At 31.1% G+C, this 20,178-nt stretch overlaps 2 protein-coding genes across 4 annotated transcripts; one reads left to right on the top strand and one right to left on the bottom strand.

Moving 5' to 3' along the window:
* Positions 1-2,778: 2,778 nt before the first annotated feature.
* On the top strand, positions 2,779-7,692 carry LOC107610057 (protein PMR5). Of its 2 annotated transcripts, XM_016312122.3 has the most exons (6): positions 2,930-3,379; positions 3,456-3,627; positions 4,203-4,381; positions 4,799-4,957; positions 6,751-6,846; positions 7,128-7,692. In XM_016312122.3, the coding sequence occupies exons 1-6, from the start codon at positions 3,078-3,080 to the stop codon at positions 7,468-7,470; spliced, it is 1,251 nt and encodes a 416-aa protein (XP_016167608.1). In that variant the 5' UTR covers positions 2,930-3,077; the 3' UTR covers positions 7,471-7,692. The 2 variants fall into 2 exon arrangements, with proteins under 2 accessions (XP_016167609.1, XP_016167608.1); XM_016312123.3 differs by lacking the exon at positions 6,751-6,846 and having other exon boundaries at positions 2,779-3,379.
* Positions 7,693-8,024: 332 nt separating this feature from the next.
* On the bottom strand, positions 8,025-14,506 carry LOC107608886 (asparagine synthetase [glutamine-hydrolyzing] 1). 2 transcript variants are annotated; one of them, XM_088494175.1, is made up of 13 exons: positions 14,206-14,506; positions 11,916-12,054; positions 10,904-10,999; positions 10,679-10,820; positions 10,262-10,452; positions 9,950-10,111; positions 9,767-9,847; positions 9,437-9,658; positions 9,215-9,349; positions 9,038-9,118; positions 8,870-8,956; positions 8,653-8,760; positions 8,025-8,471 (listed from the first exon to the last, which is right to left on the bottom strand). In XM_088494175.1, exons 1-13 carry the CDS (start codon positions 14,283-14,285, stop codon positions 8,241-8,243), a joined length of 1,755 nt encoding a protein of 584 aa, XP_088350301.1. In that variant the 5' UTR covers positions 14,286-14,506; the 3' UTR covers positions 8,025-8,240. The 2 variants fall into 2 exon arrangements, with proteins under 2 accessions (XP_088350301.1, XP_088350302.1); XM_088494176.1 differs by lacking the exon at positions 14,206-14,506 and adding an exon at positions 12,606-12,860 and having other exon boundaries at positions 11,916-12,362.
* Positions 14,507-20,178: the final 5,672 nt, after the last annotated feature.

The raw sequence follows: 20,178 nt of genomic DNA, 5'->3' as shown, positions 1-20,178 counted from the left end.
AATTGTCTAATTTAATATTGTACTGCATAACATGAGTAATATGAACAACGAGCGAAAGCAATCGGAAGCCTCCTCGATAGCAATATCAGCATTAGACTGAACAAGAGCTCTAGGATGCAGCTGAAGATGTGCGACAGACAACGAAACTTCTTTTCGGCAGCGGCTACGGTGCCAACACCGAATTGGATGGTGATGTTGTGCTTTTGGGAATAGACGAAATGAACCTTTATGGTGGGAACTCTGGATAGTAACACAATAGAGGATTACATCGCTAAGATTAACAACAAAATCAACCAATACCAATAAAGAATCAGAGAAAAAATTATAAAGGAATAGTTTTTAATCGTTTAAGTTATTTTTCCCCTTTTTTCTTAAATTGGAGGGCTTTCTTTGTGTAAAGGGATGTGGTGAAAAAGTGGAAAAGGGCTCACTATACCGAATTTTTTTATCAAGAACCGATTGAGGTCTTCTACCACTACCACCACCATTGATTTTGACCTGGTCTGATGTATGAGTAGTTTTGAACTCTATGGTAAGAATTTTAAAAGTGCAGGTTGGGTTATGGAAGGTTGAAAAAGTGAGTTGAGGTTGAGGGTGGGGGTAATTTAAAAATTTTATTAAAAAATCAACAAAAAATTAGGATTTGGATACTTTTGTCATAGGAAACCCATCTTCCATGAGTATAGTGTTAATTTTTTTATTTTATAGGTACTTTTGTTAGCATTCTAAACTTTATGGGTACTTTTGGTAGTTTTTTCTTTTTAAAAATCCTAATATCTTTTTTTTTCTCTTCTTCCTTCTTCCCTAATTTCCTCACTGCACATCCCCAGCAATTCCCCTTTTCCTTCCCCTTCGTCACTCGTCTCGGTTCCCTTTTCTTCGGCCCATTTAGGTTCATCTCCATCGGTTCCCTTCCTTCCCCTCACTGTGAGTCAACTAGTATGGATTTTAATTTCGATCGTTCTTCCTTTATACTCTAAACTCTTTTCTTTAAAACTGACAACATTTGCAATTTCGCAAGAGAGTAGTAAAGAATTATAGAATCAAAAGATCCAAACGAAAATTAAAGGCAAGGGTTTGGAGACCCAAGTTTAAGCCCCTACTCTATTGCCTGTAAGATTCATCAGCTACAGCTCTTCCTACTCTTCTTCCTCCTCCTCTCATGGATTCGAAGCTGCAAAATTTAGCTTCTAGTTCTACTCATCAGTCAACAGATTCCAACAAGAACGAACGGCTATATAAGCATGATGTATTTTGACTTTCAGAGGCATCGACACTTGCAACAATTTCACCGATCATCTTCATCATAACCTCATCATGAAATGAGTTTTCGCCTTCAAGGACAACGAGAGGGGAACGAAGAAGAAAGGGGAACCTATCTCATTCCAGCTACTGCAGGCCATCAGAGGTTCCTGCATTTCTATCGTTGTCTCTCAAGTGATTATGCTTCTTCCACATAGTGCTTCAATGAAATGACTACCATAGCTCAATGCATGAAAGAGTTCATACAAAAGGTTTTCTCGATTTTTTATGATGAGATCTTTCTGATGTTCGAAAGTAGAGTGGGGCGTACGAGGATGCTCAGGGAAGAAGAAGTGAAAAAAAGAATTAGGATTTTAGAAAATTGAAATTGTGTTTTTAAAATTATAAAAATTAAAAGTGGACAACTTTTGTAATTATGATAATTGTTAACTGACACGTCACTCCTAAACCTTAACTTCAAGTAACTCAATTGACGGTTGATCATTTTTATCAAATTTTAAAATTTTTTGAAAATTATTTTGTCAATAACAAAAATTGGGTACTATTTTACCAACGTTAGAATATTTTGAATACTGATTTTGTATTTATCTCATTTATCTAACATGAATATCAGAAATTTGAGTCAAAGGGAAGTAAGGACCAATTATCTAACAAGTAACAAGTGAGTATTTTTAGTGAATAAAAATTTATTACAAATTTAAATGTCTGATGTGAAAATTTTTAGAGACCAATTTATGTATTTATTTTTCAAAATATTTAAAATACAAATAGAATGAAAATAAAAGACATTAATATTTAAAAATATTTAAATATTTTTCTGCAACCAAAAAATAAGTTACCAATAAAAAAAGAATTTAGATAATTTATACTTTAAAGACATATATTAAAATTATAAAATATTTTTTAAAAAAAGTATAAAATATTTAATTTTTTTAATGCATTTATGTTGTATTTATTAACAAAAAATTTAAAACTTCTATTGATAATAATCTTATTATGTGTTTTTATATTAGGTCACAAGTTAACCAAACTCATAAAAATGTTACACGAAGATAATGGAACACCTTTTTAAATTCGTACTCTCAGTTGAAATCCGTTAAAAATTTTTACAATAGAAGAAAACAAAATAGGAGAAACATAAACAAATTTTTTTTTTTGGTGACTGAAACATAAACAAATTTGAGTACCTACTAAACCATATCTTCAAATAATCAAATTTCCGATAATAATTGCTATTTTTTTGCTCTAGGCAGATTATTCAAAATAACCTTACATCCATGCTAACATGAAAAGCAACTCGATCTTGAGATAATAAAGTAAAGTAAACGAATGATCAGTGTTCATCTGTGGCCAGAGACCCTAACAAGAAAAAAAAAAGAACCTTCGCTTTCACATCTCACTGCTCAATCATTGCACCTCCAAAATAACCATCACTTTTTCTTTACGTCCATTCCACCCATTCTACTTCTTGTGTATTGGACTCAATAATAATGATAAAATACAGAAATAGACTTTGATATATTAAAACTGTACAAATCTTTGCTAAACGATTAAAAAGTAGGATATTTAACTCTTTCTTGCATATAAAAGATGGATTTGAACACTAATGCTTACTTAAAAGATTAGTTAAAATGCACCTCCTTTCATATCTTGAGAAAAGGAAAACAGTTTTGTGAGGCACGTTAAGAGCACCACGTTCATGCAGCTAGCTAGCTAGCACACTCACTCACCCACCCACCCTTGTCTCCTTCAATTCCGAAACGGTTACCTCTTTTTTATTCCCTTCTAACTACCCACTGCAGCAACCAACAATAATGGCGCGTATGTCCTCCTTCTTTTCTCTGCTGCTTCTTCTTCACTTCCTTGTTCCCTTTCAATGCCACGTGGCTGCTTCCTCTTCTTCTTCTTCAGCTAAGTACCACCATAACCGTAACCACAGCAGCGCATGTTCATTGTTCGAGGGAAGTTGGGTGCGCGATGAAGAATACCCAATGCCATTGTACGAATATTCAAGGTGTCCAATCATAGACCCTGAATTCAACTGTCAAATGTACGGTCGTCCTGATTCTGCATACCTCACATATCGCTGGAAGCCTCTCTCTTGCGACCTTCCAAGGTATAATGTAACGGAATTTCTCTTACTATTATCATGCTCTTAGCTATTCTGAATGGTTTTGTGGCGTTCGTGATAGGTTCAATGGGATTGAGTTTTTTATGAAAATGGAAGGGAAGACGGTCATGTTTGTCGGTGACTCATTGGGAAGGAACCAATGGCAGTCTTTGATTTGCATGCTATCTTCTGCTGCACCTAATGCACGCACTCAATTTCTCAGTGGAGATCCTCTTTCAACCTTCAAATTCTTGGTCAGTTAAGTCTTTACTCTTTAACAATTTCTTATCAGTGAGTCACTCACTGAGTAATAATACTAAGATTATGTTTGATTTGTGGGGATACTAAATTTTCATGAATAAAATTACACATGTGTGATAACTTTCATTCATAGTAAGATGTTAGTTCAGATTTGAAAGGAAATAAAATAGGTTAAATGAGAGCTAAGAATAGTAGTTTTCTGCAACAGAGTAGCTTGTGTACCTCTCTTTGTTTAAGCTTCATTCATGATCTCTTATGTGGCAGGTTTCCCTTTTTTCTTTCTGTAATAGGACAAAGAATTTATAGAAAAAGTGCTTTATGACATGATTGTAATTAAAATTTGATGTGTGATGGTCCAATAACTATTGCAAGGCTCTCTTAGTTAGGGGACCCAAAAATTGCTGTCAGGCATTAATGTTGCCTAGTTGATACAAACTTAGCCACATTATCATTATGATTTACCCTATAGAAAATAGACTATATAGAAAAGGGAAAACAAAATATTGGAGCTACACATGTGAATGTGATCCTAATTGGGCTTTGAATTTTGGCATGTTGTGTATGTTAGGATTATGGTATGAGCATTTCATTCTACAGAGCACCTTATTTGGTGGATGTTGAGGTGTTCCAAGGGAAGAGAATTCTAAGGTTAGAAGAGGTAGGTAGGAATGGAGATGCATGGAAAAGTGCTGATGTTCTGTCATTTAACACTGGCCATTGGTGGACTCATCAAGGATCTCTCCAGGGGTAATATGCAACAATGTCTTTAACTCTCAACTTGCTTATCTTAAAATAGCAAAAATGATCTAAATGAAAATATTGGGATTTTGCCAATTTTTTTTCCTTTTTAAGGAGGAAAAAAATATGCAATTATACATCCTTTCAACTTTGTGTCATATGCACTTTACACCATGAAGTTGTCAAATGGTATAAAATCATGCCTTTTGTCGCCGTTTCCTTCAAAATTAATGGTCTTATGATGTGTTTAATTAACAAAATTACCCTGTATTACTTATTAGAAGGATAATTTTGAAAGAAAATATATTTTATAATGCTTTGTTCTTTTACACTTTCTGAAAACTCTAGTGTGTTGGATTCACATTCTAAAAGTATAACATGGAAATTATATGTAAAATAATTTGACTTTTGAGTAATGGAGTGCAGTTGGGATTATGTAAATTTAAGAGGAAAGTACTACCAAGACATGGATCGCTTGGCAGCTTTGGAAATAGGTATGAAAACATGGGCTAATTGGGTGGACAACAACATTGATAGAAGCAGAACCAAAGTCTTCTTTCAAGCAATTTCTCCTACACATTACAAGTAAGGAATCTACCTTATCTCCCTCTGTACATTATCTTATTTTAAGTAGTAAGATACCTAGCTTCATGATATAAGTATAACAGTGTGCTTGGTAAGAAAGACATCTTGTCTTTTACTTCATCATTTTATTCATAATTAACTAGTAACAACATTTTCATTATTTATAACTAAACTGCTAGTTGCATATGCTTATTAAATGATTTATTGATTTATTGCCAACTTTTCTCACTATGCCTAATTAAACTCATTTTTCTATTTGGTTTTATATGGTGAGATGTTGTTAGGGCTGTAAGTAGGACCCTTCTTTTGACTAATCTCATGAGTTATAGCTTAGCTAGCTCACACTATTTAGCTTTGTTGAAATTTGAGTGTTCTTGTCTTACTGTTGAAATTTTTATCCCTGTGTTGTCTTCTTGTCTTTATGATTGGAGTCTTTGCAAATTGCAAAATGCACTTTATTGGATGCTGAGTTAAAATCTATTTGATGTTTAAAAAAAAAAAAGGAAAAAGTTGAAAACTCATATGCAGTTGTCATAATGTAAAATTGATAGTTTTTAGAAACATTAGATAATTGTATCTCAAATTATTTAATGGTTCTCAAATAACAACTTCACATGAAGACAAATGTATGCGAATTTTTACCAGAAAATAACAACTTCACATAAAAATAAATGTATGTGAATTTTCACCATAAAAAAAAATAATAACATAAAAAAGAATTTGCTGATCTACGAATTACAATTCTATAAAATATACATAATTATAGAATTATTCATTACTTTATACTACTTTACAAAATTTAGGATCCTGTTATTTATATAATGATTTTTTCATACATCATTATATTATAAAAATGAAGCAGATTCTAAAAGATACTCCAAGAAAAATCATGCTTATATTTTGAGCTAATATTTCTGAATTATTTAATAGGAATTTGTTTTCCTACAAAACGGAGATTAAAAAACGAGTTATCCAGAATATTCACAACATTATGGCAGCACACTTCAAAAGCTGTATTACTTGTATAATTCATTTGTGTCAAATCTATGGTTATAGAAGCATGCCAACATACCACTTGTTGCCCCTCTTCAAGTTCATAGCTATTCATTCATTTTTACATGAGGTTGCCAATGGCACTTTTATTGCCTTTTCACAAAAACCTTTTAAAACCTAAAGAAGAGTGAAGTTTTTTTCCTAGAGCAGGATCCCAGTGACCCATATCAAGAGAAAAGGTTGTGTCGGTGAAATAATAAAGCTCATGCATCATCCAACCAATACTATCTACACACACATTTTATACAACAAAGTTTATGCCGCTTTAAATTTTTTTTTTTTCCTTTTAATGTGCACATGTTAGATATGATATGTCTATTTTTGTGTCTCTTTACATAATCCTTAACATATTTCCAAGATTCAAACAGTACAACATTTATATCCGGTATGGCCAAAAGGTACATGTGCTATATAAGTTATGGGGCAAGCTAGTGGCATAGAACATGGAAATGTCCAAGGCTTCAATATCAAAAAATAAATCACTTTAGTTCTGGTTGGATTCAACCCACAATACTGTACTATTAATGTGAGTAGTACTCTACCACGTTTAAGGCTTTGATATAATTTATCAGCATTGTTTTGGTATTTTATTCTGTGAAGTACCTACAAGTTTATACCATTTGTTTATGAAGCTTCTCAATTTGGATTTGAACTCTGTAACTCCTTTGGCATCATACGTATTAGAGAATTAGTTGATTAGTTAAATAGTTAGAAATCACTTACAGTTAGATTCATTTTAGTTTGTCGCAGCTCTTTATTTCTCAACATGGCCTTATCACCTACCATGTTAGAAGGTTTGCTAAGAGGATAACTTCTCCTATGCGCCGATCACCAGTGTATTTTTTCCCCTGACAAATAACTTTTAATTGTTTCAAGTTTCAACCATAGTTACATGAATTTTCCAATTAGGTAACTTGTATCGACTACATACTAGAACACCATGGATATACTTCCCACATAACATATATTTTACATGTAACTTACCTTGTATTCATTCCCGTCCTAAAATGTATTATGTTCCATGTAACTATGGTTTGAACAAGCTAAACTCTATTTTTCAACAAAATTAACACAACAGAAACTAATGCTAAAACTTAATGTCACTGAATTGCCACAGCCCAAATGAATGGAATACTAGGAAGACAACAACATTGATGCCAACAAAGAATTGCTATGGTGAAACAGCACCTATCAGAGACACATCATCATACCCTGGACCCTATCCAGAGCAGATGAGGATTGTGGATATGGTGATCAGAGAAATGAAGAATCCTGCATATCTTATGGACACTACATTCTTGTCAGCATTAAGAAAAGATGGGCACCCTTCAATTTACAGTGGTGAATTGAGTCCACAGCAGAGAGCTAACCCTGACCACTCAGCTGATTGCAGCCATTGGTGCCTTCCTGGATTACCTGATACTTGGAATGAACTTCTCTACACTGCTTTGTTCTACTAACTCCTCCTTCTTTTTCATCTTTAATTTTAATGATTGCAATTTGTAAAGTTATATATATATATATATTAAGAAAGTTCTTTGTTGCTTTTATTAGGATAAAGAATGCTAAATTACAATATTATAGGCTTAAGTACCTTTTTTCAATGTAACAATAATCACAATGACTACTTAAGAAACTAAATTCCTTTTAATGATATAAATTTCGATAATTGAATGATAACATGGAGAAGTTTACACTTCAGACTTTTAACATTGACTCTATCAAATGTTCAAATTGCTCACCACTCAAGAATTGACCTTTTTCTACAAGAGTCATCTTTTCTAAAAGCTTATACCATTGAGTAGAGGATTTTTATGATTCTTTTCACATAATATTGTATATTGCATTTTAGAAGTTGGTCTTTGTAATGTTATGTTTTGCCATATTAATATCCTCTTTTCCATGTGTTGTTACTTGAAAGTCAATTGCTTACAAGTTTAATCCGACTTTTTAAATGGAATTTTCTTTATCTTTACATGAAGTGTAAAAATAAGAATATGCTTCATACTCTACATCACTGAAGAGCAGTGGAGCTTGCGTTCATTAATAAACTGATTAAAAAAACACTTTGAAATCCAATATATTCTGATAGAGTTCAAATCACAGCATTCAAAATAAATACAAGCTAGTCATATCTATATTAGCATTTCTTGGAATAGAATTTCACAGCAAGCAATTCTTTTTCCATTTCTTCATTCTCAAGCAATTCTTCCTCGCCCCCCAGCTTCTTCTAGCTCTGGATGGCAACTCCAACATGACTCGATTCCATAGGTATAATCTTCTCGAATTCTGCAGCCTTGCTGACCGAGTTGGCCTTTTCGTCATAAGCTGACATGTGCACTCCAAGCGCTGCTCTGCCTGAAGGATCAAGGTTCTTGGACCAGGAAGCATCCCATTCAACAGCTTTCGCCGTGCTACATGCCACGCTCGCTCCTCCGGGAACAGTGAGAACGGCTGAGTTCTGCAAAACCAAATTGAGGAATACAATTTTTTTATTCAACCCCTTTCAAATTATGTTGTCAAGTAACTTCAAAATTGGATCTATTAATTAACATGAAACAAAATAGAAAATAAAATTTTACTATTTTTGCCTTATTCGCTTTTCTTTTTTACAAAATCATAAAAATAGAAAAGAAAGTTACCTGAGGGAAGAACCTCTCAAATATCATTCTGTAGTAATAGGCCTCTTTGGTTGTTGGGGTGTTATGGGGGAATATGTTACCAGCATTGAGCATCATTTTATCAGTCACCTATGCATAAAAAATGACAAGAATCAATCATAAAACAACAGAAATTCTATGACAATTAGCTGAATTCAGTTCATCGATGAATTTTAGCGAAAAGATTTGGATTCAATACGTGTTTTGCAGCATGATCTTTAAGGCCATCAATCCAGCTATAACCAACTCCATCACTGAATTGTTCTTTCTGCCTATACAAAATATGCTGCATCAAATAAAATGTTTATGTGTTAGTTCAACAAATTTTGCATAAGATATATAGAGATTGTGGAAAGTTGAAGAATACCTTTGGCAGATAAGGTTTCTCTTCATCATCAAAGGCTCTCCTAAGAACCCATTTCTCAATTCTTCCTTCTTCTCGTTTTATCTGAACAGGTTAAAATATATACCAGCTTAATGAAATTCAATTATTAACATTTTAAGTGATATTCTGAAAACCAAAGCACATTCTTTTTATTCATACCATTTTCCACTCAGGATCAATGTTCATTGCAACATTGATAAACTCCTTGTCCAAAAATGGTACTCTGGCTTCCAAGCCCCAAGCGAATGTAGATTTATTGGCTCGTAAGCAATCATACTGGTGAAGCGCTTTGATCTACAGAACAAAGAACAAATACACTTTAATAGTATTTCACTTAAATCCCTATATATGTTCTCATAATGAGCATGAAATTTCGACGACCTTGCGGCAAGTCTCTTGGTGAAACTCTTCCTTGTTTGGAGCCTTGTGGAAGTATAGATACCCGCCAAAGATCTCATCTGAACCTTCACCAGATATCACCCATTTGACACCAAGTGATTTAATCTTCCTTGACATAAGAAACATTGGCGTGCTTGCTCTAATTGTAGTTACATCATATGTTTCAATGTGGTAGATAACATCTTCAATTGCATCTATGCCATCCTGCATTTGCCATATATAAATTACTTACTAACTATGACATTTTTACAAACACTTGGGCTACAAATTATGATCTAAAAAGTGTTAAAAGAACCTGTTTCATGCATATACCTGAACAGTAAAATGAAATTCATGGTGGACAGTTCCTAGATAGTCTGCAACTTCTTTTGCAGCCTTCAAATCCGGTGAGCCCTATTGGATACGACGAAAGATTAACAAAACATTAAAGATTTTGTTAAGAAAACTAGTAGTATAGACTATTGTTACTATAACAACAACTAAGTCTTATCCCACCTCGAGGCCAACGCAGAATGAGTGCAATTTTGATCCCCATTGCTCGGCAGCCTTCGTGGTGGCGAGGTAGCGAGAAGTGATGGATGCAACCAATGAAGAGTCCAAACCACCAGAGAGCAGAACACCAAAAGGCACATCAGTCATCAATCTTTTTATGACTGCCTGTAATAACATTCACCATATTAGTTTCCCAAAAATTTGAGTGAAAGATACAAAGCAAAACCAAACATAATGAAATAAAACTAAAATCAATTGTGTGTTTTCTATCAAGTACACAAAAACACTACCTAATAGTACTTTTTTGTGGTTTACCTTCTCAAAGGCATGCCTCAAAGCAAGAGGGTCATAAGGAGCTGAAGGAATAGCCTCAGAGAACCATGGAGGATTGTACCATCTTCTAAATGCTCTTTCTCTGCTTGAGTACAAATGACCAGGTGGAAAACACTCAAAATGCTCACAATCATCATTCAACCCTTTCATTTCTGATGATATCCAAACAGAACCTGAAACATCCCAAAATAAAGTTTAATTTTAATGCATTGACTATCTTCCAATGAATGGTTATATCTCTAATATGCTCTTTCAAGCTCACAAAAAAGCTCTTGCGATTTAACAAGGATTGAACTCTAAATCTTTAAGTCATAGAAGCTTTAGTATCATATCATGAAACCATTTTTCTCAAAAGTTAAACTGATAAGAGAAATTGAAGTGTTAATATAAATGATTTACCATCTAATCCCCAACCAATGTAGAGGGAAGTGACACCAATAGCATCCCTGGCGACTATGAAGCTGTTGTCACGAGTATCAAGAAGAACAAATGAAAATATTCCATCAAGCATGTCCACAAAGTTTTCTCCATGTTCCTCATACTGTAATAACATATGCATTATGAATTTATGATCATATAATTACTTAATGAAAAGAAAATGTGTTCTAGAATTTGATGACTAACCAGGTGTGCAATGACATCACAGTCACTTCCAGTTCTGAACTTGTGGTTAGGCAGCTGCTTCCTCAGCTCTTCATGGTTGTAAATCTCTCCATTTACCTGTTGTTTTTTCACAATTTACTGTGCTTAAATTACTGCAAAAAATATATTATAATTATCTATAAATATTTTGATAATTATTTTTTTAGTCTCCCTCGGACCCTGACCTTATGTTACTCATGATCTCTCACCATGCCATCACTACTCAAATATTTGTCTCACTCCTCCAAATGATTTTCTTTTTTCTTCCTTTAGAAGAAATTGCTCTAACAGGTCCCAAATCCTCTTATTTATATCTATAATTTTATTTATGTAACATCTATAATTATATATTTATTATATTAAAAATTATTTAATTTTTTTAGTAATAATTAAAAATATAAAATAAAAAACCTAATACAAAATGAAATAATTTTTTACTGTATTAGATTTTTGTATTATCTCTCAATAATTTTTTTCATAATGCATGTGATTTAATTTTTGAAATATGTTAATTTTCAAAAAATATTGCGATTTACTTTCAATTAATTAAAAAGCATACACTCACTGCGATTTATTAGTAAACAAGCAGGAGATAAATGTAAATAATGTTGAATTAGGAGATAGAGATAATTAGTTGATTTTTTAGTTTATGTAAGTGAAAAACTCTAAAATTATCTTTTTTTTTAATTTAAAATTTTAAATAAAATATATAAATAATTTTATATTTAATATTATTAAAATTAGAAGAATTCAGTAAAAAATATTTTACACAATCATACAATTATAACTATTATCTTACATGACTATTCATACTGTCAATATAAAAGATAATTATTTTTGTTATCCTAGCGTTATGTGAGTACACGTGTAAAATACATCCAAAATGTATCAAAACTAAATTCAAATAAAAAGAGCAGGAAAAAAGAAAAAAAAAAAAAAGAAAGAGAGAGAGAGTAATGGATATAATTGTAGTATGTGGGGTTAGGGAGGGTACCGTGACAACAACGGTTTTGTCTTCGTTGAAGAGAGGTTGATCACCGGAAGCAGGATCAACTATGGCTAACCGTTGATGAGCCAAGTAACAGTCACCATGTTGGTGGAGCCCACTCCAGTCTGGCCCACGGTGCTTCAACCTGTTTCACTCACGTCACCGTCAACAATCATCATTCACAACTCTACTTTCTATTTATTTCTAGCATATTTCAGTTAATACTTAATATGCAAGTTCGTTATTATTTTAATTTCTATTTACTACATGTAAACAAAAACAAAATTACACAGATATTTAAACATGTTTAGTCATATAAGCAAATTTTTTATGCAATTCTATACTATTAGAATTCAGATTGAATAGGTCTACTTCAACTCCAAACTATTTCACAAAATTAAAATATCTTATAATATTTTTAGGTAGATGATCCAATAATATTTTTATAATATACTTTTTTTGATCCAAAAATAATTATTAAACTTTCGTCATAAACTTTTATTTAAAATGATATCTATTATTTAATAATTAATTTTGTAAACAATTTTACTTAAATTTTTTAAAGGCGAAAATTCAGATGTAGTTAACTTTACGTAAAGTTGATAGTTAAAAGCCATTAAATGATTTAACTAAATTTTTATTTAAGGGCTCTCAGTTATCAATTTTATATGAAGTTGACTGCACTTAAATTTCCACTTTTCTTAAAATATCAGAAGGATCTCTCTAAACTTTATAGTTGCTAAGCAGTTATAACTAGTAAGTACTTTTAATTATATGTTTCTCAATCGTCATTCCTTTTTGGATTTTTCCCATCAAATTTTTTACCAATTATTGAATTTCAATTTCGACCCCACATGTAACATGCCCACTTGTTTATCCTAATAATAGGTGACTACCTTAGAATATAGTAATTTCAATATTTCATGTTATTTTTCGTAGTTGCCCACTAATGTTATGTCCTTATTATAATTTGACACACAAACAAGGAATCCCAACATAAAGTGTAAATATAATTTCAACTCCTCAATAATGAACTCATATATTCCGTTAAAATATTTGATTGAGTAGACACCACCATGAAAGTTAAAGCTAGGAATTCAAGTGTATTATGTCACTCAATGTCCAATATATAATTAGTTCTCATATCACTATCCAATCCACCTCATAACAATATTAATATCACTGTAATGTTCACATAATTTTTTGTATATTTTGGTATTAAAATTTGCCACGGCCTACACATGAAAGTCACAGTCACAGAAGATATAGCACATGATGGAAACAAACAAAAGTTTCTGCTATACCTATCATCATCAGCAATTCAGTCTGTACTTAAAACCAAATACTTAGAACAAAGTTCCGGGAATCAAAAGTGCCAAATTCATACATATCATCATCTACTTCATTATTATCTCTATACGTGATAATATGATTAATTCTAGTAGATATATAATATATTGTCTCGTATAAGCAAAAGAATTTCAACTTTGATAGACTTTCTTAAAGAATTTTGATATCACCGCCAATATACATAAATTAAATATGAGAATATCCAAAATAAAACTTTAATTTTGACTTATTCCAATACAAAAAAAAGTTACAGTTATATATATAACTAAATAACTAATGCTATAGAATCAGTATAATTTGTTATTTTTAACTAATAATTAGTCAATAATATTTAAAAATATAGAGTAAAAATTAAACATAGAGTTAAACTCTTGAACTAAAGATATTGGACTACTAACTAAAAGTGATGGCCAATATAAACTAAAATTGTTGATCCTTGAGTTTTTCTCTTACTATATATAATAGGAATATGGGAGAGAGTAGATATACAAATTTTCTTTCTTAATATATTTTTTATTATATATAATTTATAAAAAAATATTTTGTTAATTTCGGAAACTAAATCCATGACCGTTTATTATGGTGCAATATATTTATCATCTTCATGAGTCTCAAATTTATTATGATTATTATTATTCATATTTAATTTATAAAAATAGACTAATAATCACGTTAGTATATTTTGATACACTAATATAGTATAACGATTCCATTATTGTACACTGTTAATATGAAATTCAATATTAGCACATAAATTCAACTATTGGTAACTCTCAACTATATATATATAGTAAACGACGAGGTTGATTAGTTCATAAAAGGGAAGAAGCTAAGACTTTGGTTTCATGAGTAGTAGGGAAAAGTATATATGCATATTTGGAATTAATTAACACATAATTAAGAAACCATATATAAAAAGTATGTATGTAGAAAAAAGAATGATTGCCTGCGAGAAAGCTCAAGGACGCGGACCCTTTTGGCTTGAGAGTCATCAGAGCAACCAAGCACAGCAAGAATACCACACATTTTTATGATCAAAGCTACTAAGAAACAGAAAAGAAGGAAGAAGAGAAAGAGAAAGAGAAAGTTTAATTTGAAGCTCTCAAAAATCAAAATGGAAGATAATTAACACAATGCAAGGTAGAGTGCAGAGTGGTTTGATACACCGCGCTTGTAAGAACACATATATTTATATGCAAAATATGATGTAGGATTTGGACCCACCATATGCGTATTGAATGATGCTCACTCCGAAATGACGTCGTTTTTAGTTTTGATATTCGTGGGTTAGTTACCGGCAACTGGGTGGTCCTGTAACACTAACCAAAGGACCGGGGACCACCGCCTTCTTCGTTCATCATCGTGCCACGTGGTGGGACGTGGCTCGTTGTTGTTACCCACTGTTTTTGTCATTTTACATTCATTATTTATTATTTTCATTTTTTTATTGAGGGATATAATAAATAATATAACAAAAGCTTGATATTTTGTTAATAAATAATTGCTTTTATTGTGAATATTTCAGAGCAGTTTGGTACTTTGGTTCTTTCTTGGTCTCGAATTATTAAGGTCAAGTTTATCTCTTATTGTACCAAACGTTTATTATTTTCTGTTCATCATGTGCAACAAAAATTAATTATTAAATTAATTATTCATATAAAATACATGACAAAATATATAATATATATTAAAATTAATTAATAATATATATATTTACATACCAAACTTTTTTTGAACTTTTTCTTTTTAATATTGTATTACTAGAGGTGAAATCCTTTATCATGAACCAAATTGTGTGTTGAACACAACTATGGCCATTTACAAAACGTCAATGACGTTTTGTGTTTCTTCAATTAAAATAATATTTTTCTAACAAAACGTCAGCGACGTTTTGTGTTTTAATAATTAAAATAATATTTTTTTATTACAAAACGTCAGTGACGTTTTGTTCTTTGATGATTAAAAAAAATTTTTTATTACAAAACGTTAGTAACGTTTTGTGCTACTACCACAACCCTGTAGAACACCAAAATCATCAAATATTTTTGTATTTCACATTAAAATTATCCATATATAAAAATTTTAGCCACTTTTTTTTGCGTGTGACTTTTATCTTTTTTAGACAAACTTGTTCCATTTTCCAATAATCCTAAAAATGGAATAATTGAATTTAGTATAAATCAGTAATTAAAGAACTTTAGTTTCTTCTTTCGAACAAAGTAATTTAATATTATTTATTAAATTTTATTCAAAAGAAATAGTAAATATCTATCATAATATTTGAAAAAATGATTAAAAAAAGATATTGTTACTCCTATTTTAATAACGTTTTTTTCCTATAAATTTATATAAATATACAATAAAAAATATCATATAAAATGATATTATTAAAAATAAAAATATTTTTAAATTATTAATGTTAAAATGATGCAATATTATTGTCGGTACTAATTGGATAGATAGGTACTGTTTTATATCATGCAACCACTTTTTACGTTATGTATGAGCATAGGTAGGAATTAAGTACTTTTCAAGTTAATTTTAATTAATCTTTTTAAAATTATTTTTTATTTTAAATATTATATCTTAAATCTTAATTAAATTTTAAATTTAAATTCTAAACACTAAACTCTAAAAAAAAGTGAAGAGTTAAAAATTTATTTAAACAAATATTAATTAGTATTAACTAATTAAACATTCTTCTCTAAACCAATTAAAGAGCCAACATCCTATTAATCAATTTTTGCTAATAAACAAACAAACTTATTTATCTGTATTTTTTTTAAATTATTCTTTTATTATTTTTTTTCTTCCAATAATCACTACGGTAATTTCATCCTCCATCATTAGACATCTATTACCATCACTGGTTATAGTTTTATTGTCATTTCTACAATTCTAAATTCTAAATTTTAAATCTTATCTTTTAAATTATAAAAAACTCTAAATCTTAAATCCTAAAATCTGAATTTAAAATGTGTTTACACATCTCAAAAGCATAATATCCGAAATATATATATAAAAAAAAAAGTTAATTTAGATTCTATGCATTCGAGGTAGCTACGTCCAATTTATTATATATAATGTCAATATATGGAGTTTGATATCCAATTTTTTATTTTCTATTTTAACCCTATTAACATAATTCAAAATTATTTTGCAGTTATATATTTATTTCACTAACAGTTACAAAAACTTCAGGCATAATCTATGTTCAATTTTTTACTTTTACAATCTTCTTTTTTAATTTTTTCACCCTTTTTTTATTCTTCTTACTTATCTTCTAAAGGCGGTTTAAAAATACTGCCGCTAAATGAAAGATTGCGGCGGTTGATGCGGCGAAAAAGAAAAGAGCTGCCAATAGTTTGGCATTTTGCGGTGGTTTTGATGTAACCGCCGCAAAATGGAAATGTTGTGGCAGTTACAGCGGTGGGTAATTCAAGATAAACTATTGGCAGCGGTTTTATTCCAACCGCCACTAAAACGTCTAACTCGATTAAAAAAAAAAAAAACCAGGTATGATCTACTTACGTTCTCATTACTTTTTTTGAAAAATATGTTTGAATCACTGTTACTTAAATCGTTACACTATTTTTGGATTTGTTTCACATAAAAAAAATTAATCACTTACAAAAATATATTTTGATTAATCATGTGAACAAATTTACAAATTAGATTTTGTCGTTTACTATAAGATCTTTCAAGTTTGCATTCAAGCATAAATATAAAAGCAAAAAATATGTCAACGTCTGAATTTATAAAATCAAAATAAAGTTCAATCAAGCATAAAGATTGAAATACTTAAAGTAGACAAATATGTAATACTATGACCCAAACCATTAAATTAAGAGAATCAATCTAAGTGTTAAAATAAAAGGTCAAAATTTCTCTTCAACATCGTATTGACTTGGCCAAAAATACTCTGTCAAGAATCTACTGCCTTCACGTAATACAGGATCTAATAAGTTATATCCAAACCATGGTTTTTTGTTTAAATTGAAATCCCTTTTTGGAGCATGTACATCATCTTGTCTTTACTGGTTATCTAAAGTTTCATTGTCTTCTTCCAGAACCTTATTGAGATCAAACTGCCTGGAGATGTCAATTTCAACAGAGGAGATATCACTCCATCTAGACTATCATTAACTACTTTGCCTGAATATTCAGCTGACACTAGAAATATCAACATACATATAACAATCTAAGTTTACTCAGAAGAAAATGAGAACTTAGTAAGTAAGAAAAAAAGGTACATTAATATGCTAAGACAATTTTAAAACTAAACAAAAATAAACAAAAATTACCATCTCCCTTGTTGGTAATTTGGACAGATTTCTTGGAAAGAAGTTCTGTAATGTGTAATTCTATGTACTTCATTTCCTCTTTTGAAGCAATATCCAACTCAACAACATGCTTGTTTGTAAAGTGCGTCTAAATAATAAAAAAATATATAGTTCATAATCTTTTTTGTAAAACATACTATTTCTCTATGATGCAATTTCAATATTAGATATTTATTTTTTAACCTTTAATATTCAACAAGTATGTCTTTCGAGTTCTTCCCAGTTGCACATATCACAAAAATATACCCAAATTTTTTCTCGTACATTGATCCCTATTCATAAAATTCCTACAACTTTGAACATTAACATAACAAATATAATTGCAGCAAATTTGTTAGCATATATCAACTTAAAATATATATTATTGAAATATAGTTTAAAGCAAACTTTTAAGTGTATACCTAAGGAACAAACCTACTGCATAGTAGATTCGTTTGCCGTTTTCAAGTATTGGTTAGAATAAGATCATCCTGATATAGCCTCCAATCAACACCTAACATTCACTTTAGAGAAAACCATATGTCTCTAGCAACAGAAATTGCATGTTCCAATGACGATAATAGAGAGGCCATAGCCATTTCTTTAGTGAATGTTGTGATTGCACTGCATGATGAAAAGTCCTCCGTTATCATTTGTCCTGTTATACCATCATTTTATATTCACTAACATTTATTAGTTATTGCTATTGATAATGATTATTAGATATCATGATTATCATCGGTGCGACATTAAGAACAACAACAATAATAACTATATTAATACTTTATTAGATACTAACATTTGCTACAAAAAACGATAAAAGAAACAAAAAACTGCTTTTATTCATTAAAACCAACACTTATATGCAAACTTAATTGAAATACGAAAATTCATATCGTATTATAACCAGCAAACTACGTACATTATTAACATTATTAAACTTATTAATCACACAAAGATCCTCTTTAAATCACATTCACTTTTTTCATATTTCTACCATGCAACATCATCGAAATTCTCAGAAGCATTATCTGCGGGGTCTTTTATATCATCATCCCATGTCAATTGTAAATCTCCAATGTCGTATGCCGCTGACATGTTTAACCCTGGTTGTGGAGAAAAACCAACTTTAGCTTCTTCATTCTCTTATTCCATGTCATCAACTCTCGTGGTTTCACATGAACTACTACACTTCATTACTTATCTACTATATCATTCACATAGTATACGAGATGAGCTTATGATGCCAATATGTATGGGTCATTATCTTCTCTATCACCGGTGTGTATCGGACGAGAGAAATTAACGCTGATAAGCCACAAATGGTCTTGTTTCATACCTCTGCTGGTAGTTGTATCAGTCCAAATACATTTGAACAATACCATTATGAAATGACAGCTATAATATGTCCACAACTTTTTCATAATATGGAACACTACCAATAGCCACTCTATTGTCACGTATGCTTGCATAACGTCTTGTACTAGAAAGAGACATAAACTCTACTATTTTGGGTTTTCAGCCCATTTTCCTTCGTGATGGTTCTAAACTTGTATCCATTGATGTTGTACGCCCCAAAACGTCTTGCCTGAAATATGGGACCGCATGCAAGCAACTTCATTTCTTTTGAATGTTGCGTACTTTTCATTGGAACCTGGCACCATATAACATTCATGCTTAATATGAAGATTGGATTTCATAAAGTACAAATTCTAGGCTAGAAAGACATTGGTCAATTAAATATTCTATCAACCTCATACTTGAACCACAGAGAAAATTCAGTATGCACAACATTGTCTATCTTGGATTGCGATCTTGTTTGAGCCTGTAGTCTTTGCTTTGTTTTTTTCCTAAATGTACTTTATGAGAGAATAGGAAATTAGCCAACTAGTCAATGGGCGAAAAGAGTTACATTCATGTTTGAAAAATTCATATGTATATTTACTCAAGAAATGGAACCACAGCCTCGTAGTTGACTAGCACATGACGATATGCTTGATGTTTTTCCATTGGAGTGAGTCCAAAATGTGAAAGAACCCCTAATACCTTTCCAATTTCTAAGAACATAGTTTCTCCTAAATTATGTCTAATATCAACAGGTTGATCATCAACTCACCCTGATCGGTTGATTCTAGTCTCAATATTATCCAGATATCTAGAACAAAATGTCAGAATTTTCTCAGATAAATAGCCCTCCACAATTGAGCCTTCTGCTTGTGCCCTATTACTTACATATTGCTTCAAACGACCTAGATAACTTTCATATAAATACAACATAACGCTCAGTATATACACAATTAATTGAATTGAATGTATTAAAAGAGTTTATTAACAAGCTAACTTTTTCATTGGATACATCCACCGATAATATATTGGGCCACTAAGTTTTACTTCATCAACGAGATGCACCGTAAGGTGAACCATGACGGTGAAGAAGGATAGAGGAAAAATCATTTCCATCTGACACAGAGTTTGCACAACATAATTTTGAAGGTCAGCAAGCTGTAGAGGGTTTACGGCTTTCCCATAAAGTTTTTAGAAAAAAAGATGACAAATTTGCTATCACACTGGACACCGGACTCAGCAATGCATTCTTA

The sequence above is a fragment of the Arachis ipaensis genome, chromosome B7, assembly GCF_059453495.1.
Source record: "Arachis ipaensis isolate K30076 ecotype BB chromosome B7, ASM5945349v1, whole genome shotgun sequence".
Lineage (NCBI taxonomy): Eukaryota > Viridiplantae > Streptophyta > Magnoliopsida > Fabales > Fabaceae > Arachis > Arachis ipaensis.
The sequence above is the reverse complement of the archived record's forward strand: the minus strand, read 5'-3'. Positions and strand labels throughout refer to the sequence as shown.